Below are 24,429 nucleotides of genomic sequence, written 5' to 3' on the forward strand. Positions count from 1 at the left end.
TGTAAAAATGAGGTAGCCAGAGGCAAGTAAACACAATGCATAATGTTTGCAAGGGGACATTGGCTTCCCACATTTCACACAGTCCATTGTTATAATTATTTGTAAATGAGTTATTTTAGACTGATCTGTGAAACAATAAGTAATGTTGCAATGTTGAGTCATTTGCCTCTGGGGTGAAACATTTCAGTTCAAAAGAGATGTGATCATGCCAGGACATCAGATGTGACCACAAGGAGTCACCATAACTACAAAATGCTCGAAAATGATTTGTTATGCTTTGGAGTGAGAGCGGGTTGAGGAGAGACAAACTGCCCCCCTCCCTCTCCCTCTCTTCATACATACAGTCACAGTGCGTGTGTGTGTGTTTGAGATTCCACGAGGCAGCATGTGATAACTATCAGCAGTGGAGCTCGACTCCTAGGGTCCCAGGGACACAAGGAAACAAACAACCAACAGGAAATTTCACACACGCTACAGTAGTTGGGTAAACAACACACACATGTGCCATAAGGAGAGGCAGGCAAGAACAAACAGGTGATCTGCAGAGAGTGCCATGTGTCGATGTGTTCTTCTCAATATCATGGAGAAAATAGGATCTGCAGGAAACCACTGCCTTAATCACAGCAGTAGGCAGTGACTCCTCTGAACCATGTCAGCGCTCTCTGAGAACTCCTTCGCTTTGAAAGTGGATCAAATTAGACAGGTTCCATTTTTCTGATGCTCAAGCAGCAATTGATTTTTTTTTTAACTCTTTAACACAGAAGGTAAAACACAGGACAAATACAAAACACTGATCAACTGAGGTCCGGGGGTGGTCTATATATCCAAAAGACAAAACATCATACAGTACACAACACATCAAAAACAATGTCATTCATTAGCCAAATAAGCATGCCATTTCTGCCAACGTTTTTCACACAGATCTTTCTGGAGTACAGTAGGACTGAGTAAGTCATTTGCTCTAGGACATGCAGTTAATTTACAATTAACAAAAATATCTGTGTTGGGGGTATTTTTCTGGAGCCAACATTTTGTGATAGCCTTTTTACTTGCAGCCAGCAAGACCCTAAGAAGATAGATATCAGTTCTATCAGTCATTTTCATTTGTTTTACCCTTTTATTTTATTCTATTTTATTTTATGTTATTTTATTGTATAACCACTGTACACTGGAGTGTCTTACATACGTTCTTTGATGTAGATGACAATCCGATTGTGCTGATTTAATGTACGTTTTTGTTGACTTGTCTTGTCTTTTTCGTGTTGTGATTGTAGATGTGTTTAAATGGTTTTAAACGTGGACCCCAGGAAGATAAATAAATAAAAACTCAAAAATAAAATTCAATCCATCCGGCATATTTCCAAGATAGAGAGTTGTGAATGATACATTGATATTGAAACACAGAACTCAGTACCTGAGGATGAAAGACTATGCACATTATGTAATTTAAATGTAATTGAGGATGAACTGCATTTTGTGTTTCATTGTCCGTTATATGACGAAGCCAGAACAGGCGGTTTTTGTTTCAGAAAATGCAACATGTGAAACCTGAGTTGTCTTGGGTTGATGATGAGGTAAAGTTGGAATGGTTCTTCAGAAAAGAAGTCTTTACTATAGCTACTTTCATAACAAGTGCCTGGTCAAAAAAAAAAAGTGAATTATTTATGTGAATTCCATGTGGTTTTTGTTTTTGTTTGGTTTTGTCTATGCTCTGATGATTTAGTTTGGTGTCTAAATATGATGATAATGTGTCTTGTAAGCCCTTATAGGCTGGGCGCCTTAATTGGTGCACGACACGTAAATAAATATAAATTCAATTCAATTCAATTCACAGAACCTTTGAAATAATTTTTGTCACTTCCCTCCAGAAAATCTGGATGGGGGCGGGGGGGCAAGACCAAAAAACATGGGCAAAGACCTCTCCACATTCTCTCCAGCAGGCCAGTTGTGTACCTGTCTGTTTGGACTTAGTTATAAAAAAAAAACGAAGGAGTTGGTGGAGGATGACTGTGTTTCCCAGGCATCCAACCACATGTCTTCTGTTATCATGATGTCCAATTCTTTTTCCCATCAATGTTTCACAGGTTTCTTTTTTTTTTTTTTAATGGGAACAGGTGTACAATGTATAAACCGACAATACACTGACCAATAAACAAACAGACAGAAGACAAAAGACAGAGCAGACTCAACAACACAACAAAGACATGACCAAAACAGGACAGAAAAAAAAAAAAAAACACACACACACACAAGAAAATAAAACTAAACTAAACTATGTTTCACAGGTTTCTGTGTGGACTCACCTGATGTACCACCAGCCCTCCAGGTTCTTTTGGATGACCTCCACGGTGACCCCTTTCTCGAAGCTGACTTCATCCTTCCCCTGGCTGGTGTACGGCTGTATTGTCACGTATTTCTCCTCTGGAGATTAAAAGAAAAGAGACAAAGTGTGTGAGCGAAAACTTGTTATCGGCTAGTCTTACATTGTTAGGTTAACCCACTGCATAGTTTGGATTGTTCCACAGAGCCTTATGGGAGTGTGACCTACTTAAAATACTATTTCCATACCAACACAAACACAACCCCCCTCCTCCTTGTCCTACACAATACTACCAAACAGCTCCTCCTAGTGGCTCAACCTCTCCCACTGGCTGCTGCTCTCTTATCCCCACAAGACCTCATTCAAGCTGTTTGGACCCTGATGCAGCGTTTGTCTCTCCAGAAGGAGATTCTTCTTCTAACAGCAGGCCTCCCTCAAGGAGATAAGATATTTGGACCGAGATCTCCCTCCCCAGATCCCTAACTGACTACCACTCCTCTCTCACGCTCTGCTCGGGCTCCCAGAACCCTGTAGGAAAGGAAATCCTACAATGGGCTTAGTGGGAGAAGCAGAAGAAGGTTATGGGATTTACAGACACCAAGCCAGAAGAAGGGAGCAGAGAAGGAGATGAAAGATTAGTGCATGGATCAGACCCAGTGCTTTCTAGCAAAGGGGGGAGGTGATCAGTGGACAACACATTGGCTCATTTCATTGGATAGTGAATAAGTGTGGCATGCAGAGGAGGGAAAACATCTACATATGCCCTTTGGTGGCAGAAAATGTGACAGGAGGGAGAGATAAACTGTTATTGGATGAGATCCAAACACGTACAGAATAAATGAGAGCTGACTTAGAGCAGAGGGAATGTGACCTCGGGGGGGCTGAAAGGCAGAATGAGTCTATGAGAGGTACTGTATGTGTGTATGTGTTTATTCATGTAGATGCATGCTTCCAATAGGTGGGGTAAGTCCAGACAGCTAGGGATTCAACTCCTTCTCCCGCCCGTCATTTCAGATCAGACGAGGTCAAAAACATGGAGCAGAGTGGAATGTCTGGCAGTGAACCTGGGTTTGCCAAGCATGGTGTGTGTGTGTACAGGTCTGTGTGTGTGTTTTTTTTTGTGCTAAGATTTTGGGGCGAGTACTTGCAGATGGTCAGGGAATAACAAATGGGGTGGCTTAAGGAGGAATCTGGAGCATCTAACTGTGTGAGCTTGTTGCAGACTGTCATGTTGTTGCTTTTAGCTCCCAGCTGAGCAGAATAAAACAATGGAAGACTTAAAGGGATATTTCAACATTTTGGGATATTCGCCTATTGCCATAATCCCTATAGTTGTAGGTAGTAGTAGGTTAATTACCTTTAATTGTCGGTGCAAGCTGTTTTTAGAATGGCAGGGCAGAGACGTGAGCTGTATTTCCGGGCTTTTCCTCATCAAACAACTCCAAAACACTCCCATGTGACCTGCACATTCACTACACTATGTAAGGGATAATGTATAGTTCGGAGGTTGTTATGGAGAAATAAACCCCGACAGGTTGTATGTATTTCATATTGATCAAAATAGCCTACGACTTTCATCGATTTAAAATTGCATCATTTAGCGAATCTGCAAGACTGGTCACGTCCGCTGTTTTGCTGAGCCTCCCAGTCGTGCATTTGAAGCCTTTGATAATCAATCAGTGGATCGATGGATTATACACGTGTTAGCGGCGTCCCTAGCAACGGTCATTATACTTGACGACGGTCATTATACAGAAATAACGGACCGCAGAACGCAGCACTGGACCAATCAGAGAGCAGCATTCAATAGAGCCGTGTAATAAGAAATAATAATGGAACGTTACGAGAAAGAGAAATAACACAAGCCTCCATTGTGTTAGCTGAGCAGCTCGCGTCTCTGCTCCGCCGATCTAAAAACAGCTTGCACCGACAATTAAAGGTAATGAATTTACTCCTAACACTAAGGGATTATGGCAATAGGCGAATTTGCCTAAATGTTGAACTATTCCTTTAATTAATCACATCTGTATCTGAGTCTGTAGCTGGCGGTGCGTGTGCCTCAGGGTCCCTGTCTGTGTGTGTGTGTTGGCCCCAGCGTCTCACTGCAGGGGACAGGACAGTAAGATGAGTGTGTAGTCAGTTGGACTTTATAAATCAGATTAGGGAGCTGCTGGACTGGAAGTGATGGTGCAGCCTGCCGTCACCAGGGCGGGACAGGGAGGGACGGAGTCACGACCCCGACTGAAAACACAGTGAGGTCACGCTGCTGTCAGACCCCCGGAGAGGTCACGACGCCCACACCTGACTTTGTGTGTGTCAGAGCTAACAAAAAGAAAGTTCAGAAGTTTAATCTGAATTCCAAACAAGCCGCAATTTATCATCCAGATCTTATGATCACATCCTTGTCATCCGCATAAAACATCTGAGAAACCTGTCAGCACACACACACACACACCGGCGTTCCTCCATCACTACGCTGCATTCTCTGAGAACATAAGTCCTACATGATCAGCGTTTTTGTCCTTTGCCAGCGCTACTAAATCAAGCTGCGGGGAAGCTGCAAGTGTCTGTGCAGAGCTGTAAAATCTCACTCACCCATTTCTTATTGCCTGCTCAGCAATACATTATCAGGCAGGGGCAGTGGCACCTCCATTCAGAGAACAGAAAGAGTGCAGGAGAAGAGGAGGAGAGGGTGGAAAAACTGAAATTTGGTCGGTCGAACACCAACTGCAAGTCTTATTTTCTGCGACAACTTTCAAGATAACATACATTTAATCAGAGCAGAGGTGAGGTTGTCCTAACTTCCTAACAGTCAAGCACAAAACACCACCTGCACATAGTGTTTGTTACTAACAGGTCTGATGGAGGCACAGGAGAACCAAGTTGAGGCAAGGTCAGGCTGACAGAGAAAGTCGACAACATGTCGACAGGCGTGAAACACAGACAGAAAGTTGTGGTGAAGAACTGGAAAATCCACAGACTCTGAGTTTGACACAAGTCCAGTCAGCAGCAGCTGCACTTTTCATGCTCAGACTCTTTTTGATGGTGGAAAAATAACTTATTTGTCCAGCAGCTCAACTTGTTTGCAAACCGGCCAGTGGTTATAGAAATCTTCCCTAACGGTTCATGTAGCTTCATCAGTGTGTTTTCCTCCAACTGATAAATCATTAAGGTACCCAGTGGGTTTTCAGAGTCTCTCTAACAGCATCTCAGCAAAGACAAGTTTGCCTCAGTGAATATGTCACACAGTTACAGTCACAGACCCACACAAATAAAAATGACTCTATTTGCTGATTTTTTTTTTAACCAGCTGAAATCCGACTGCCATTGGTGAACAGATCTGGATACCAAATGTGTTTCATTTACAATACAGCTGCCTCTCATTTCTGATCACATGGCTTTCAATCAAAAACATGAGAATGGACCTGCATCAAAAAATGGATGTGCACAGTGTTCCAGCATGATGCTATTTTGTATTTCTGATCACCTGTGAGGATGTTATACCTGTATAACAACAGCCATAGTCATGGGTGCAGATCCCGGAGGGGGACGGGGGGGTCCCCCCCAATTTCTGAAAAACATGAATTCCCCCCCCAATAAAAATACCCTAAATTATTAAAAATGGATCAAATGTATTTTCAGATTCCACATTTTTCACATTTTAGATTCACATCTAAAAATAAATGATTGAAATGGTGAAACAATGTTTGACATATTTCTGACTCCACATTCCATCTCTGGTCTCCTCCACTACAATGCAATAGTTTCTTACACAGATGCCGATGAAATCAGCAGACTTTAAAGAAACAACCCCCTCAATCTTCGGGCTTCATTTGTTGATATTCATCCATATCAATTAATCATGCAAAAAGTAGTCCCATACACTGGGAGACAAGGAAGATGGGGAGAAGAATTGGGGATCTGGGAAGGGGGAGGCGAAAAATAAGAACGTGAGTAGACATTACACACAAGTGCCTGAGAGGGAGGCAGTGACATTTATTAAATGTACAGAAGAGGAGGTGGTTGCATGGCAGGATGGTGGTTTTAACTTGGGAACAGGCCATGGGGCAAAGGGAAGCTGCTGAGTCACTGATCCTTGCTCTCTCTGTGTAATGTGAAAGATACACCCTGGGCCCAGAGGTGTTAGGGTGGAAGATACTGAACATGCTTTTAATTTTGACACAGGGAGCATCTCCTCAACACAGTTTTGAGTTTATAAAGCATTTATCGGCATAGAAACCCTTATAATGTCAGTTGATGGTGAGTTTAATTGTCAGATATCTTTAAAACACAAAATGTGGAAGATGACATCTAAAGAAAAACAGTGTTGAACTGTTCTGAATGGCAACACCTGATGATAGCACATCCAACGCATGTCAAGTCTCATGAATAGAAATACTGGCCTACATTTAGCAACGAATGATGAATTAAAAAGGAAATTCCAATCCAGGTGTCCTCGTTCACCCCAAACACAGAGCCAATCGCTCCAGGAAGTGTGCAGCTTCTCTGGTTGTCAGTGTGTAACAATGTCACAATATGCAGTACACACACACTTACTGTAATGACATTAGAGTGACATCTATATATAAAAACATTTTGAGATAACAGCTAAGAATGAAAGTAATTACACTATCAGTCAAATTTCTCTTTGTTTTACCGTTTTTTTGGCAAATGAATTGGACAGATAGGGGTGTAAAAGCATGTAGGCCTATCACTTTTACAGTAAAGGCAGTAACATGTTGCAGTTAGGATTGTAGTGTATAATCACAGGGGCCAGTGTTATGCTAAGTGGGGCAGTACTTCATACTGTGTGACAGGTTTAGCCTCATGATATACTCTCTTCATATCCGCCTAGAAGCTTTTGTCCTTTTTACTGTAACACTAATGCTTCACTGCTCCTGTGTAGGATTCCAAAGTGCTGTAAGGTATTAGGAGATAGATAGATAGATAGATAGATAGATAGATAGATAGATAGATAGATAGATAGATAGATAGATAGATAGATAGATAGATAAGATAAGACACCATCCTTTCGACTGTGCGTGCAGTAACATGGGAGATACGGGTAGAGCTGGCGCACCGCTAATTAGCTTAGCTCAAACGCTGGAAGTGTATAGGTAGTGTTAGCCTGCCTCCTACCTGAGCCGAAATCAGCAGTCAGAAGCTGATTTCATTTTAGCTCTAAACTCTGTAAATATATCACTTTATCGAGCGAGAAAGTAGCCGTTTAGATCAGCAGTGTGTTGTTAATTTGTCTAAATACCAGTTGTTTACAATTTTGTTTGGACGAATTCGGCGCTACTCAAGCTAGCCGTTGTGACCAACGCACTTCCGGTTACTTTCACAAAATAAAACACCCGTAGCCCTTTACATACAGAAAACCATGACGATAGAATTTGTGCTTTTACTTTGAAATAGGAAGCTAACCTACCCTCAATGTAGCTAGTTTGAACCAAAATAAGCCTGTATCTCCCTTGCTACTGCACGCACAGTCGAAAGGATGGTGTCTATCTGCTTGTCATGGACTCGGGAGTGAGGCAAGACACACAACATTTTTTGGCATATCCCTTTAAAAAACTAGGTGCAGTGATTGGCCTCCAAGTGTTGATGGCCTTATTCTGTGCTGGTGACAGCCAGTCAGGTGACTCATGTAGCCTACACTCTGCAGACGCTGAGGTCTGTGTGATTAAATACAGTGGGCAGATTGGGCTGCTGCTCCACTTTCACACTTCCTCCCCGTTCCTCCTTTTCTCACTGTGCAGTGCTGGGAGACATGTCTGGTTAGGTAACGCCGGAGGAGACGTGGCTCCAACACTGACCCCGATTCACTGTATGCTTCATGTGCTTTGATTCCGCTCCATATGACGGCATAGTACTGTAAATGGTGAGACTTAGTCACTTGAACCTGTGAGCGAGGTTGCTGGTTAGAATTCCCAAATCAACTGTGTCAGGGATGACAACGGCTGCCAGTGTTGTGCTCCACAAAACCACATTTTAGACACATGTGCAGCCAACCTTTCATCAACCGCCTGAGCTGCTGATTCTGTTTCAGTGACTTGAAAACCAGGGAGCAGGGGCCCAAGTTGTTGTTTTTTTTTTTATCTCAACGCCTTTCTCTCCTGTTCAGCACCAGTCTCTAGAAGTAGAAGCACACACCGTTCCACCTGGTTCTGTCCTGCTCCTTCTCCCTCTGATTAATCTCTAATCTACTGCATTGCTGCCCAACTGGTCAGCACCTGGGAGAGGGTGATAACACCATCCGGGCCACAGCCAGGCTTTATTATAATAACCAGAAACCCAAATTGCTGTTAGAGCATTTAGAGGTTGCACAGGTCCAGGGAAGGCTACTATAAACAAAGTGTAACTACAAGGTGTTTATTCAAGAGCCTGACTAATCCTGCACCCAGACATGCGCCCCAAGAGAGGTGACACATAGTCTCTCCCTCAGAACTACAGCAACAGTGACTCAACAAAACTGCAGGTAACCAAGCAAATACTTTGCTATAAAAGCATGAAATAACATTTACACTTCTGCCCTCTTTTCTAAAGAACTACAAGCAAAATGAAAAAGTCATTAGCATCATCTTAAACCTTAGGGAGCTTGCCTTAATTAAGTAGCAACGCCGTTATACAATCATTTGTTCATGGGGCTCAGTGGTCGTCAAGGTTGTTGCTATTGTGCCGTGGGAGCTGAATAGTCGTAATCATCCAGATCTGTTACATTCAGTCCAATTACTTTGTTTTTCAGTGTGAGCTGAGCAGTGTCCAAGTTTGATGGAGTGAGATTTGAGGTTTTACTGTCGGAGCTGACTCATGGCCACCCAATATGCTGCTCCTCATAGATAGTCAGGGTCAGCTGTTGTTGGCCGACTATATAAATACGATTGTTTACCATGTGGCTGCAAAATATGTGAAAGAACAGAACAATGGGGCCACAGGAGGGGCTGGTATGTTTGTTTTTTAGAGAATATGGGGAAGGAGTGAATGAGTTCACACACTGTGATTACTAGCTATCTATAATTTTTTTCAGGGGGAATTATTGTCCACATTTTATCACTTAAAGGCTCCTTATCTTACACCTATCCAAATCTGTTTTAATTGGGGTGTTGTTCCATTAAAATATGTATTAGTAGTTTTAAGAACTTCTTTCTGGAGCTCTGGCAACAACAAGTTGTTCAGCCAATCAGAAAAAAGTCTCTGTTTTGAACTGGTGGGCGGGGCTTTAGGGTATGGTTGCAAGTGGTCAGCATAGACTGTAAAAATAATGGACGTAGCACCCGTGACGTCACCCATTGGTTGACACCAAAAAATGTAATGGTACCAGGCTTTGATCATGTTTATTGAGGATGTAAAGTCGGCTATTTTAACATGGGGGTCTATGGGGAATGCTCCCTTCTGACACCAGCCCCCAGAGGAAGCCGGGGGGATTGCAGTTTTTTTAACGCGGAAGTGAGCTTCACTTCTCAGACCGACAACTGCCCCCTTGGTGGTCACTGGTTTGTTGTGACATCACAAAGTTAAAATAGTCCCAGTGGCTCATCCTAAGGCTCAGTTCTGAACACAGACAGGCATTTCCCTGTGGACTTCCTCTGCGTTAATACAGAACCTAGACCCCGAAATCTCACATTTTACAATACATACAATAAACCTTTAGAATAACATGTATGTGGGACAAAATAATCTATATGCAAGAGCTTTTGCAGCTCAAAACCAAAACACCAAACGACACATTAAAGCAGCTGCCCCTGTTTTTATATTCATTTACCCATCTACACTTCTTAAGTTCACACAGTGGACATAGAAACAACGTTCACATTCACACAGGCAAGTTAGAGTAACCAATCAAACTAATCTGCATGTCTTTGTGCTGCCCTTTTTTTAAACAATAGAACAGATTTTTGATGTACAACTCGCAGACCATATGGCTTTACTTTACTCTGGTGATTCTCTTCACAGCCAGCTAAAGGCAGAGTGAATTATGTTCCATTCACAGGATTTAAAGGGGGCATATTATGGCAATATCACTTTTTGAAGGCTCTTTATTTAGGTGTTTGACTTGCCTTCCTGACCCCTAAATGTGAGAATTGACAAAAAAAAATCTGTGATGTGATCACTGTGTTCGACCAGTGTTTTGGGTGGATTACACCTTTCACCTGCTGATTTGGAACAGTTGCCTGTTCCAGAGAGTCATGCATCTTTTGGGTTCAAGTGTTGTGTCTGTGTGTGAACAGCTGGTTATCAACTGGCCTCATTAAGCTTGTTCATGTGAAAGAGCTTGTTAATTATAAGCAGCATCCTGAGTACCATGAGAAGAAATGCTGATACCTCCAGGTTAATATGGTTATAATGTACTAAAGTGATATTCAACAAAGTGAAACTAACAAGAGTAACAAGGTGCTTCATCAGCAGTGATGTGGACACTATGAATACTGGACCGCTGTGCTCTGTAAAGATGGAGTTGAGCTGCATGGGAGCAGTTGAATGAGATTACAGATACACGCAGCTGGAATGGATCAGCCATAGATACGGTGAAGTGAAGTCTTTTTTCTTTTCTTTTTTTTTCAATATGTTGCTACAAGCTATTATTTTTCAAAATGATTGCCTCAGCCCATATTGAACCACAGACAGCAATTATTTTAGCAGTTTTAACCAGTAGTATTAGTTATAGTTACTACTTTACTTTCCCCAACTGAGTTAGAACCAAATTAAAGTAATTACCAGGAAAAGTTACTATTGTGTTACTATTTTATAAAATTCTCAAATATGTCAAATGACTTGGACTTCCCTCTCTAACCCCCGTTTATCTTTTACTAACCAACTGGGTCAGTATTCCTCCACACAGACAGGCTCCGCCACGCGCTGTATCACTCCGCCTCTTCCATGCGCCGCTGATCCAAACAGCTGATAGGTGTTGCCAGATTGACTGGTTTTTCCGTATTAACACTTGTTTACAATGTGTTGTAGCTAGGTTTTTGCCCGGAAGGCTCTATGGAAATCTGGCACACTGAGAGAGCGCCGTTCACAATCGACAGAATGAACGCGTTCAGAATAACGTTCATCAAGTGGAAATACAGTACGTTCAGTTCACGTTTGCCCAAAATATGAACGAGTTCATGAGCGACCGCGTTCAGGCACAACGCTGCTCCTGGGCACGTCCCCCTGAGCTCTCGTGCTCAAACACATTGGTTCCACTAAGCATTTATTTAGTGCACAGTTTCTTCTTCTGAATATAAAAATATATTTATGATTTCCCATAGGCTATTTCCTCATTATCATTACTCAATCAAAATTATTTAGTTTTGCTCTGTTGAATTGGAGTTAGCCTAACTTGCCTATATATTGCTTCAAAGTGAAGTTGACGGTGCTTTAAAGTTAATGTGATTTGTATAGGCTATTAGCTAGCAGATACATTAGATCTAACACACCTAGATACAAATTAGTCTAATATTCATACATAAGAATGTGGTACTATTCAAAATAAATTGTCCTAATTTGGGCCTTGATACAGTTTAGGAATGTGAGACACTTTAAGCAGCAATTTCAGCACCAGAACAGCTTCCGGGTGGAAAATGTTGGCCTAAAATGGTCAGATTACTTTGGGTTTGGTATATCCATGTTCAGGGAAACAAATGGTTGCAATTAGTCCAAATGCAGTGTATCTAACACAGAGAGAGAGCACAAGTTGTGACAGAATAGTTTTTGAAGAATCTGCAGTTATTGCCCTTTTCCTTGGTATGGTGCCACATTTTTGGCAAGTAATACAAAGCAAGACTACAGTAACTGCAAAATAGGGGTAAAACATCAAATCAAATGTGAGAATTAATATATACAAAGAATAAGCTAATACAAAGTAACAAAACTGACACATGTCCAATAATCTACCTACAACTACTTAGGCTGGACAACAGGATAACTTTAAAGTCATTTTTCTCAGTTCGGAACTCTGTGTAGTTACTGCCTTTTTGCTTTGTAGGGCAGAACAAATGTCAGACCTAGAACTTGCTGATGGGATTATATATCTGTCCTGACCTAGGAACGCCTCAGCATCCCTCAGGAGGAGCTGGTAAGTGCTGCAGGACAGAGGGACGTCTGAAAAACCCCTCTTCACCTGCTTCCACCGTGACCCGGCCGGGATATACGCCGGAGAAAACGGATGGATGGATATACATGAGTGGGCTCTCAACTGCTGAGCTCATGAAAGGAGAACAAGCAGCCAGATTCTGTGTGTGTGTGTGTGTGTGTGTGTGTGTGTGTGTGTGTGTGTGTGTGTGTGTGTGTGTGTGTGTGTGTGTGTGTGTGTGTGTGTGTGTGTGTGTGTGTGTGTGTGTGTGCGTGCTCCTGATCTCTCTGTTCACCTCTGCTCTGCTGACGGTTGACTATACCCCCGAGGGTCCAGCGGCGGTCCAGCCTCTTCAGATGTGCCTTGCGTCTCTTAGTAACTGATGAGGATGAGGAGCAAACCAAAAGAGAAAACAAACAAAAAAAAGAAAAACAAACATGGAGTTAGTGTGAGAAGCATAAATTAGAAAAGTGAACAAAGACATTAATAAAAAAGCTGTTGTCAGTAGCAGAGGAAAGGTTTCTAAGGGACAAATAAACAGCTGCGAGGCAAATACACCCAATTAATTCTATTTGTTTAACATGGTCAAGTCAGTGAATGTAAAGTGTTATTTATAATATTTACTGTGGATTGAGGCTAACCAGCGCTACAGTTCTGTACCATCTGATATGCAGTTATTGTATTTGTGTCATTCTATTGGCTGAACTGCAACAGTGGGGTCAGCCGTAAACACAAACGCCACAGACTGAGTGATGAACTGACATCATTAGTAAGCCAGACAAGTTTCCTCACTGGTGTTTGCTCTTTTACAAAATGAGCTTCATTTATTGACATTTCAGATGCATTTAATGATTTCTGAGTCTTAATTGGCCCAATTTCAGTCATTATTTCACACTTCAACACAGATTTGAGAACAGCCTTATTGAGAGATAAGCCACATTATCAGCTCAATCCATATCCTAAGTTTCGACTTAGTGTTGTTCAGGGACAGGAGAATGGACTTTGAGTTGTTAATAGATAAAGCTTCACCGCAGCTGCAATAAATCCCATCACCGTATGCCTAATGTTGACTTTTGGTGGTGGCAGAGTGCTGTTAAAGGGATAGTTCACCCAAAATTCAAATTTCACTCATTATCTACTCACCCTCATGTCGAATAAGAGCTGTGAGAATTTTCAGAGTGCTCCGTTCCTTCTCTGAGTTACGGGGGGGTCCGCGCAGCAGTATTTGTCCATATAATGGTTGTCAATGGATACCAACTTTCTTTGTCCAAAAAGACACACCAAAAAACATCCAAATACCTCCATACTGCTCGTCTGTAATGTCCCTCTTGTATTGAAGCCCCGACATGAGAAATTGTTCGGCCGGTCAGTGCAAATCACGAGAGATTTGCACTGACACAGGAAGAGCAGTGAAGCGAGACACTGGGAGCTTCCGCTACAAACAAGCTTAAAATATAGACTTATTTAATTTTTTTCGGAACAATTTCTCATGTCGGGGCTTCAATACAAGAGGGACATTACAGACGAGCACTATGGAGGTGTTTGGATGTTTTTTGGTGTGTCTTTTTGGACGAAGAAAGTTGGTATCCATTCACAACCATTATATGGACAAATACTGCTGCGTGGACCCCCCCGTAACTCAGAGAAGGAACGGAGGACTCTGAAAATTCTCACAGCTCTTATGGCGCATTTCCACTAGCACGGTTCGGCTCGGTACGGCACGGCTCGGCGCGCTATTGCGTGTTTCCACTAGCACGCAGTACCTGCAACCGGGTACATTTTTGGTATCACCTCAGCCCTGGTTCCAAGCGAGCCGAAGCGTTACTAAAACGTGACGTCAGCCGACTGCCTTCCACTGATTGGCCGATGAGTGTCGTCACTGGAAGCGACGACCGACAACAGAAATGTTCCTGCTGAAGCCTGAAGCCTGTTATTACCAGAGAATTTATATTGAGACTGGCTCTGTTATTACGTGACTTTATTAAGTTTTAATATTTTTTCATGCGAGAAAGTAACTGTTTAGATCCCCATGTGCGGTTAGTTTATCCAAACGACGGCTGTTTAGAAGTTTGCCCCGATGTTTTTCGGAGAAGTGAAGCTCCAGGTCCGAGCAAAACGGCGGTTTAAAGCTAGCTACAGCGAGGGTAGGTTCACTTCCTGTTTTCAAAGTAAAAGCACCAATTCTATCGTAATGGCTTTCCTTATGATAAAAGGCAACGGGTATTTTATTTTGTGAAAAAAACCGGAAGTGCGTTGCTCACTACGGCTAGCTTTAGTAACGCCGACTTCGTTGAAACAAAATTGTAAACAGCTGGTATTTTGTCAGATTTTCAACACGTTGGGGATCTAAACGACTACTTTCTCGCCTGAAAATGATTCAAATGTTGCTAAAGTTATATATTTACAGAGTTTAGAGCGTTGCTAGGCGCCGTGTAAATGACGTCACGGCGGCACTAGTGATACTCAGTTGTAATGGAAACACAACCAAACCGAGCCGAGCCGTGCCGAGCCGTGCCGTACCGAGCCGAATCGTGCTAGTGGAAATGCGCCATTAGTTGACATTAGGGTGAGTAGATAATGAGTGAAATTTGAATTTTGGGTGAACTATCCCTTTAATACATTTACCATTTACATACTTCACCCTTCCTTTCTAACCCCCTCCCCCCTGACTGTAAAGAAAAACAAAAGTCACAGCTGACTGAAGTCATCAGCTTACTTTTTCCATTTTCTCCCCCTCACACATCATCACAGTCAGCTAGTGGGCATCTTGGTCCAGTGTTAGGTTTCACTCTGACAGGAAAGTAAATGGACAGCTAGCTACACCAGGATTGTCATAAACACACTCGCTGCCTCCGAGTCACACAGAGTGACAAAAAGAGCAGTTTCACGCTTTGCTGTCCAACCACAAACCTAAGCTAAGTCAAAGGAATTTTTCCCTCATAAAACTATAATTAGTTTGGACTGTGAAATGTTTAAAACGGGGGTAAAACTTCTTTTACAATACCCCGGAGTCCTCGGTGGCATCTTTTAATCACTAGTTTTCTCTGACCAATGGTTCAGTTTACAATGATATAAAACAGAGAAAAGGAGCAAACACACTGCATTTGTTGTGGTTTCTTCACTCCATGACACAAATCTATTAAGCATGATGTTCCATTTCGAATGAAGTCTGAAACCACAAAAAAAGAAAAAAGAAAAATCTGCCATTCCAGTGAGAAAATTTCAACGTATTTCAAGATTATTTTTAGAAAACAGTGTCAGAAGACATTAGGGAGGTTGAACCTTTTGGCAGCATACTACATTCTATCCTGATGTGTTCAGACTGTGCTGATATGAACTGTGACTTGATGAGATCTACATCATAGATTCTAAACTGGTGGGTCGGGACCCAAGAGTCGGGTGAGTCATGAACAGCTTGTTGGAAAAAAAAAATATATACGTATATATTCGACATGCATGTTGGACTTTTATTCTAAAAAAACGTATTTCGACAGGCATGCGTCAGAAACGTGCAGCACGGTAGCAATGGTAACCGTCATTTGATTGTTCTCTTTAAGTTTGTATCAATGCTTGGAGATGTGAAAACATCTCCTGTTGTGGGTCTTTTCTTTTTTTTGTGTAGTTTTTTTATTTATCTTATTCACTTTTGTACATACAGTTGTCATGGTCCTCCTCGGTTTCTTATCAATATGCTCTGACATGCACTTTGCACATGAAAATATGCTTATTTATGTTGAGAAAGATGACGTAGGCTACTTTGGAGTTTTTCGAAGGCTATTTTTGAAAAATAAATTGGCTTGGATTGAATCCTATGTAAGTGGGTTGCGACTTAACAATCTAGGTAAATGTGTGTCCCAGGATGAGAGTAGCTGAGAGCCTGGTCTACATAATATTATGTCAACAGGATCTACTGTTCTATAGTCTGTAGCTGTTTTGTGCATCCACTCCTTATAGTTCTGACATTGTTAAGGCGAGACACTACAGGCACTGATCAATTTTGAGATTTTTGGCTATTTTTCTTCCTTAACATATTCTTTCATAAAAGTCAAACAAAATGGTAGAAAATCATTTTACATCATTGTGTCTCTTTTTTTTGGTAGATTTCTCCTTAATTCACCAGAAGTTAACAGCTACTGTGACATACTGTGCTGTGCCTGTTGTCTGACCCATGTCATGTCAGGTATCATTGTAAAGCTCTCTCTCTCCTGAACAATGATGTAGGCTCCAAAAATTGTCACCTCCTCCGTATCCGCAACCAATCGTAAACGTACGATTTACATTTACAATCTGCGGAATTTTACAGTACAAGTCTTTACAGGCCGTTTTCTCAAAATGAGTTTTTCCTCAGACTCTGGGTGCGAAATCTCCACTTCAGCAGCACTTACAGAAACCAAACCTTCCAGTTTTATTCCTGTCTATATTCTGAAGGTTTTTACAGAGGGGATTATTAATATATCATTCAAAGCCTGATTTATACAACATTTTATTCCTAAAAACATGGCAAAATTAGATTTTTTAGGGCTGGTGACAGTATTTTCTCATTTACAAAGTGATAAAAAGAGATATCTAAAATCCCCTCTGTAAAAACTTCTGACACTAATGTGTCAACAAAATAAAACAAGAATTTTGAAAGTGGCTCTATCCATTTTTCAGATTTTGGTTCTGGAAATGTATGCAAATTAGCGCATATTTCATCAGATATTGCCTCATTTACATATTTAAACATAAAATTTGACAAAACTTGTAATACAAAAAATATTTGTCTTAATGTAAGTGATAAACTTGGGAAGTTTCATGGTGATATCTATTATTTAAAATGTTTACCCTATTCACCTGTAGTGTCTCCCCTTATACAGGAAAGTAGCAGTTATAACATGATGTGCAATCTGCCTATGTTGCTGCGATCCCTGAGGCCATAAGAGCAAACACCCAGACATAAATGACTCTTATCTTCTCTCTGTCTATAAACCATGGTAATCTCATTCCTACTGTCAAGTTTCTCCATCTTCTGTCCACCCTTATCGCTCCATCTTCTCCTCCTGCTTGACATCTGCCCTCTCTCTTTGTGTGCGTCTGCTCCTTGTCATTTCCTCTCCCTTTTGATTTCCTCTCTCTGCTTCCATCCATTCCACTAAGCACCACCCTAATCCTGTTGACCTCCTAATTGAAATATCAGCTAAGGGGGAAGGCAGTGCACAAAGGGAAATGTTATTCCGAGGTAATTTCAGCGAGGCCCGGGCAGCGCCTGTCGGTTCCTCTCCAGCGAGCCGAGCTGTCAGTGGAATTAGGTTACAGACCACGCCGAGATAATGAAATGTAAGAGACGACAGGAAGTGAGAAGGGGGAGATCAGAAATAAGAAGTGACGATGTGTGCAAACACAAAGACACCAGGCCTAATGGGACAGAGGATTGGGGGGTGTCGGGGGAAGAGGAGAAAAAGTATGTGTGTATTTGTGTGTCTGGGCTCTCATCTTCAAAGCCACAGTTTTAGTGTCAGGGATAGAGTCAGATTTAGGGTCGAGTTAGAAGGACTAAGTTTTGCTGAGTGTCAACAAGTGTCATCACAAAGAAAGAGGCATGTGTGTGTCTATGTGTGTGTGTGTGTGTGTGTGTGAGAGAGAGAGAGAGCTTGGGCACTTCCCACATAAATTCACTTGAGTGCATTGTGTAACAGTGAAGGAGGACAGTGAGAAAACCTTTTAACATCGCTGTCAGATCCAGCCACACTTTAAGAATGACTCCACTTTATTACACAGCGGTGTGAATAAAGTATCTTAATGCTCGACTGCTTGTGTTTCTTGCTCTGTTTCTTTGTATCACTGTTGCTGTTTTCCTCCAAATCTCAGCAATTCACTGAGCACTCCACTCACAATATACAGTATTTATGATATAATAACCCCTAATATAAAACTGGATAGTTCAGGAAGAGATTCTGTTGTTTCATCATGCCAGTAGCAGCTAATGCTACTGGAGAAGCAAAACACTTTGTTGATTACATGAGTCTTTATTTGAGAATGTTGAGAGGTAAACACCAACACTGTTGTTACCATGCTGGAGTGCAGATGTTGCTATGTGCTGTTTTGCTGTGGGAGTTATTAACTCTTTTGAGTCTGTTTTAGTATAGACAAGAACAGTGGGAAATTCTTTCTCTTTTATACTACTTACTTCAGTTGAATTTAAAACTTTTCACCTTTTTAATACCATTTTAAAGGGGAACGTTGCAGGTCTATTGCTTTACTTTGCTAACCCTCCTCCCGGCCATGTGCATTTGTTTTCAACAAAACCTGGAACAAGTTACAAATAACCATCACAATTACTCTTGAGCTGTTTCATTAATGTAAAAATGTAGCATAGTTCCACAAAATTTAAAATCTAACCTTTGATGGAAATAGAGACCAAAAGTCAAAATATACTCTTTCCAATTAAAGGCACTGAGTGAGGTGAGGTAAAATGAAAATAATCAGTTGAGTTCAAGAACATTTTTCAAATGTGTTTGCTGATGTGAAAAAAGAACAAAAATATTATTGTCCTAAATGATATTTATTGGGGTTTTTTTTGACAAAAGCGACTGGCGACAAATCTGGCGACTTTTTCCGGTGCTGTCAAACGTTTCTGGTTTGGAGACTCGGACCTGAAAGCCAGTTATCACTGCTGTTTTCACCGTGCAGCGGAGCGAGCGCTGTGCAGCGGGGGCTGTGACCGGCCGCCCCCGCCCCAGAGCACTCATCGCCGGTCAGTCACACAGCAGTGTCACAGAGCTGCTCCGCTGTGGCCAGAGACCCGCACCGCTGCACCGCTGCTCTCCACGCCGCCACACCCCCCAGATTTGCCTACAAAAATACTTATTTAGCCATAGAAATGATTTGGGAGACGCCACACTGCAGAGCACCGGTAAAATGAGCCGATTGCCACTTGACACAAAAGTGCATTTTTCTCTGAAACTAGAGCGGGAGCTCCGTTTTTGGAGAAACCCAGCTCTCTTCTCCTCCTTCGTACTCACGAACGAAACGGCGGAAAAACTCGCCGTTTTTTCGAGGAGCACGTTGGGAAGTCACTCTTCAACCACGTGAAAACCGTTTGTTTCTAGGTGATGTACAGAGTTCAGTTCGACGTGAGAAAAAAGGTAAAAAATAGCCAAAAACATGCGGTCCGGAGCTGATGTGCTGAGGAATTAGTGTGGTTGCGAAAGAGTTAAAGGCAGCAATGTTTAAGACGTAAACAAACTGAACTTAAGACAGTTCAATACTTTTTAAGGCCTTTTATTAGTAAATTTGTATTTAAGACTTTTTAAGGACCCGCGGTCACCCTGTCATATCATTACCAGTTTCAAATGGCTGTTTGAGGCTTATGACTTTATGCCGGAGTCGATTATTCACTTGTGGTGGTTAAGGTTTAAGGTTTAAGAATTAGGGCTGAAGAGAACTGCCCTACTGTACCTTGTTCCATTACAACACACTCTTGCACATAAACTGCATGCATGTTTGTATCAACAGACAAGTTTTGTAAGTATTTCTAAACAAGCATGTGGTCATACTTTTATTTCTCTCTCCTTGATTCCTTTTGTCTGAGAGCAGATAGGAGCTGATGGCACAGTGATGAAACGCTAAACTCCAGCAGTTAGACAGACTAAACATTTGGAAGGAAAGGGTCACAACAAAACAAGACTCCTGCAAGAGCTGCAGCCTCCCAGGGGAGGACAAAGGAATTTTCTGCGGTGCCAAAATATTGCAAACCCCCTTGGCTGCGGTGTGGTACCATTTCACCATTGTGAGCTGCGACAGGTCTAGGAGGTTCCTAATACGTGACTGGGAGTGTGTTTGTGAGTGTGTGCGAGTCAATTTTGTTTACTGTGTGTTTGGACTGAAATGTGAGCAAACCCTATAAGCTGTTATTGAGAAAACATGTCCTGTTCTTCTCAAATAACAACCAGAATGACATTTATGTCTTTGTGTTTTATGAATCTAATGATGTTGTGTTTGTGTGTGTGTCTGTGTGTGTGTTCGTGTCTGCGCTAACCCTCTCCAGTCCTGGAAGTGCCAAGATCCAAATCATCTCTAGTTCCATTCTGGGAGTCCAGGTATGTGGCCGGCACCCAGCCCTGCTCTTCTGCTGTGCTGACAAACCACCAACCTAGAAAGAGAGAGATAGAGAGAGGAAGAAAGAAAGATGAGAAAAGAGAGAGATGAACATTTTAGTGCTGCTAATAAACACCAAGTCCTCAGGGACGGCACTGAGCGTCATTCCAAAAATGATTTACAGCAAACAATGGAAATTACTCATCATCATCTTTTGCTATTGTCTGTCAGATGTAGCACTGACTGTAAATGAGCGTGCATTGGCACTACTGCACATTCAGCTTGTGTAAAAATAATGCATGCCTAATATTTTGGGCTGGTGTGTTGCTGTTATCCTCCAAGCTGCAGAGATCAGCCTGGTGCAGTATGACAGGGTGGCAGCACGGTGCTGGCTGCTGTCAGCATGGCAACACACTCGTAGTGATGATGTTCAGCAGCTACATGTTTACCATGCTCACAGTCTCACCATAGATTGAGCATAATTACAATTCTGACCAGATGTTAAGTCTTACAAGACATTAGTTAGGACATCACCAGATAATCACATTTGGTTTGAGGGGGCATGAATGAAAAACAACACACACAAACACACACATACAGGCAATTTAACCAGTCGAACTAGTGTGCATGTCTTTGGACTGAAAACATGTTGAAAAATGTCAATCAGTGTTTCCCAAACCACAAGTTGATCGTCCTCAAATGTCTTGTTTTGTCCACAAACCAAAGAGAGACTCAGTTTATTGTCATAAAGGGACAAAGAAACCAGAAATATTCACATTTAAGAAGCTGAAATCAGAAAAATTTGCCTTTTCTTCTTTAAAAAAATACTCAAAATTACTCAAACTGATTATTAGATTATTAAAATAGTTGACGATTAATATAATAATCGATTATTGTTTGATTAATCAATTAATTGTTGCAGCTCTACATGCAAACTCCGCAAATAAACCTTGTTGCTGAGAGGTGAGAAGCTATAACCACCACTGTGCCACCCTCAGCACATTTATTCTGATTTAAGAGAACTTTCCACATTCACCAATCTTAGGCATGACCACACTTTGGTGGTTTGATCCAGACATGTCAAAGGAGTTCTGTGATTCATCAGTCAGTATAATCAATCAGTCGATGGATATTTTATTACTTTCGAGCCACTCTGACTTTAAAAACCCTACATACATCTTGGAAAGAGACTTAATTATGCACTGATTAGCAGGTACTGTACCACAGCCTGTACTTGTGTAACTTGTTAGAGCTGCAGCTCCACAGACCAACATGTCCAGGTGTTCACCACAACCTGATTCCTGGCCACAGAATCTTTCCAAAGGGAGATAGGAGACAGATCATATCTGTTCCAGTCTACTGTGAATCATGCGCCTTCATCGCATTATCACCCAGGTTACCCAACATCATTGGAGCAACAGTACTCATCTGCATTAAAGAACTTTCCTCTGATGTATTTCTATTCCTAATCTGCAAGAAGTATCTCTCCATCAACATCTATATTATAAAACATGCTAAGTATAGGTTGCTAAATGCATGCAGCATATCATTACTGTATCTGGCACCTGCAGAGTGCGTGCATGCCAATCAACAATTTCATTTAGATATGAATTTGTTTTTAGATTTGATTGGCACTGTTTGAAGATATTTCAGCATGTCCTGTTTGAAGGACTGCGTCAGACGGCACTTGTGTGGATGGGAGACGACAGATGGTGCTGGCTGTGCAGAGTCTAACTGATCTTCATCTGAATAAAAAAAAGTGTTGTTTGACAGTCCCTCCACATAGTTTATATTTACAACATTTGGAAAAAGGAAATTAAAAATGGATGAGGGATGATGGAGAATTTCCCCCAAAATCTGATTTGTAAACTGTGTCGTTACCAGTACAGCCAGGCCTGAGCAGGTTTGTTTTCTGCAGTTCTTCATATTACAACATCATATTGACCAAAACCACCGCTGACATTGGACTGACATATGGGGCCAAGCACATGACACAGCACATGACACAGTGTAAAAATCTTTTTTTTTTTTTTTACCTTTTTTGTTGAAATCTTACCACTTTTTTGTAGATTTTTTTGTTTGTTTTTAAGAATTTTAACCACTCTTTTCTAGAAACGTTTAAAACATTTTGGGAGAAATTGTAGCCTACCACTTTTTTCCAGAAATTTCTCTATAATATTTACAAAAGTTCACACCATTGGCCCTAATATGAACGTACATTGACTAAAAAAGTAATGTTCTTCAGACTCAGAACAAATATTTGTGGTGTTTGCATCAACATTTTGTCCAGTGGAGGTCTGTGGTCTGATTTGTATCAATTTAGGGGTCCTTTATGTGAAAAAGTTTGAGAACCTATAGACCGAATCGCCTTGTTGTTTACATTCTACTTCTGGGTAGAAAACCAGTACGTAATTTGAATGAGATCAAGTAACGAACGAGAGTTTAGCTATATATCATATTTTTCATGCCCTATCACCATTTAGACAAACCTGAAATGATAACCCTAACCCTATTTTTGTGTGTGTGTTTTGTGTTGCTATGTGTTGTATTTATTCAGTTTGGGGGAATCACAGTGTCTAAAAAGCATCACTGGCTCAGCTGACAGGGACAGCTAACGGTAGCTAAGCTAACGGCGGTAGTTAAGCTAACATCAGGACGTCAGCTGTTAAAACCCTCCCGTTGTCGGACACGCCATGAAACTACTCCAGTTAACAAGTTAGCTCAGTCATGTTGTAACTAAGATATCCGCTGGAGAAAATATGTTTTCATGGAGCGTTTATTGAGTCACTGAGTTATTAAAGTTAAACAGGTAGCTAACCGTTAGCCCAGCTAATCTATGATAACCATGACTAATTACAAAAATGTGCACACGTAAATAGTAATGTTGGTCCAATCATTGGTTTTATAGACTTTACAAACATCAGATTAGTCTAAACGGCGATATAGTGACATGAAAAATTAGATATAGCCATATAGCGAAACTCTCGTCCGTCACTATTGTTCGAATGCTGGTTTTCTACCCGGAAGTAGCTGTAAACAACAAGGCGATTCGTCCTATACGGTCTGATCACTGCATCAGATGTGGCACATGTCTGTACAAAATAAAGTGAAAGAAATACAAGACAAGAACATGAAAATGTTCCGGTGTGAGGCCAGTCATCTGGACATGGGTTTATGCCAATCCCTCCTGTAGCTAGAGGCTTTAAAAAAAAGTTTTAAAAAGTTTTATTACAATCCATTCAATAGATTCTGAAATATTTCAGTCTGGACCAAAAACTGCCACCTCAGCGTAGCGCTCAAGAAAAACGTCCAGGGCTCACCAAGGTAATTAAGCTTTTTTCTCAGTGTTTATTCAAAATTCCACTGCAATCGATCCAGTAGTTGCCAAGATATTTCAGTCCGGTCCACATTTTCCCAGACTACCTACCCTTTGTTTCTTTTCCCAAATCTGACTAATCTGACTTGAGGGAGTCTCATGGAGCAGAAAGTCTTTCCGCTCAGGAATGAATCAGATGTCATGGTATAACATTACACTGGTGCACATTTACGTTTCAGTTTGCCTTCTCATCCACACCCTGACCAATCCGTGTACAGAACCTGCTTTGAGTTGGACTGATTAGTCCTGTTTGTTGTCACACCTACACTTTTCTGTTACAGTATTCGGTAGTATTGTCAGTCACAAAATCAGTTAGGTCACATTGTTTTGCAGTATTTTACAGTATTGCTAATGTGCACCTGGGTTGACAGCTGGCTCTGCCTGAGGCTGCAGTGATATTACTGCATCTATCATTGTATTTTTCTTTTTACCAGGGGAAACTGATAAAAGACATATTTCTGTTTACAACAGCCTAGAGGAACATCTTCGTGAGCACACTGCAGCTCAACAAAAACAAGTGGTGTAATGCCTTGTTTGTGAGCATGTATAATGTAATACACAGCATTATCCCAGTGAATGTTACAGTATAGTAAAAGA

General features: G+C 41.4%; 1 protein-coding gene across 4 annotated transcripts in view; it reads right to left on the reverse strand.

The window, feature by feature from the left end:
* sh3pxd2aa (SH3 and PX domains 2Aa) overlaps positions 1-24,429 on the reverse strand; it is a 149,840-nt gene that overhangs the window by 11,007 nt on the left and 114,404 nt on the right. For all 4 annotated transcript variants that reach the window (XM_083978282.1, XM_083978281.1, XM_083978284.1 and 1 more), the window contains 3 exons: positions 20,398-20,511; positions 12,676-12,759; positions 2,304-2,421 (listed from right to left, as the gene is read on the reverse strand). In XM_083978282.1, the coding sequence (XP_083834408.1) occupies positions 2,304-2,421; positions 12,676-12,759; positions 20,398-20,511 (316 nt within the window). The remainder of the gene's footprint in view (positions 1-2,303; positions 2,422-12,675; positions 12,760-20,397; positions 20,512-24,429) is intronic.

This window comes from Trachurus trachurus, assembly GCF_905171665.1.
Source record: "Trachurus trachurus genome assembly, chromosome: 1".
Classification (NCBI taxonomy): domain Eukaryota; kingdom Metazoa; phylum Chordata; class Actinopteri; order Carangiformes; family Carangidae; genus Trachurus; species Trachurus trachurus.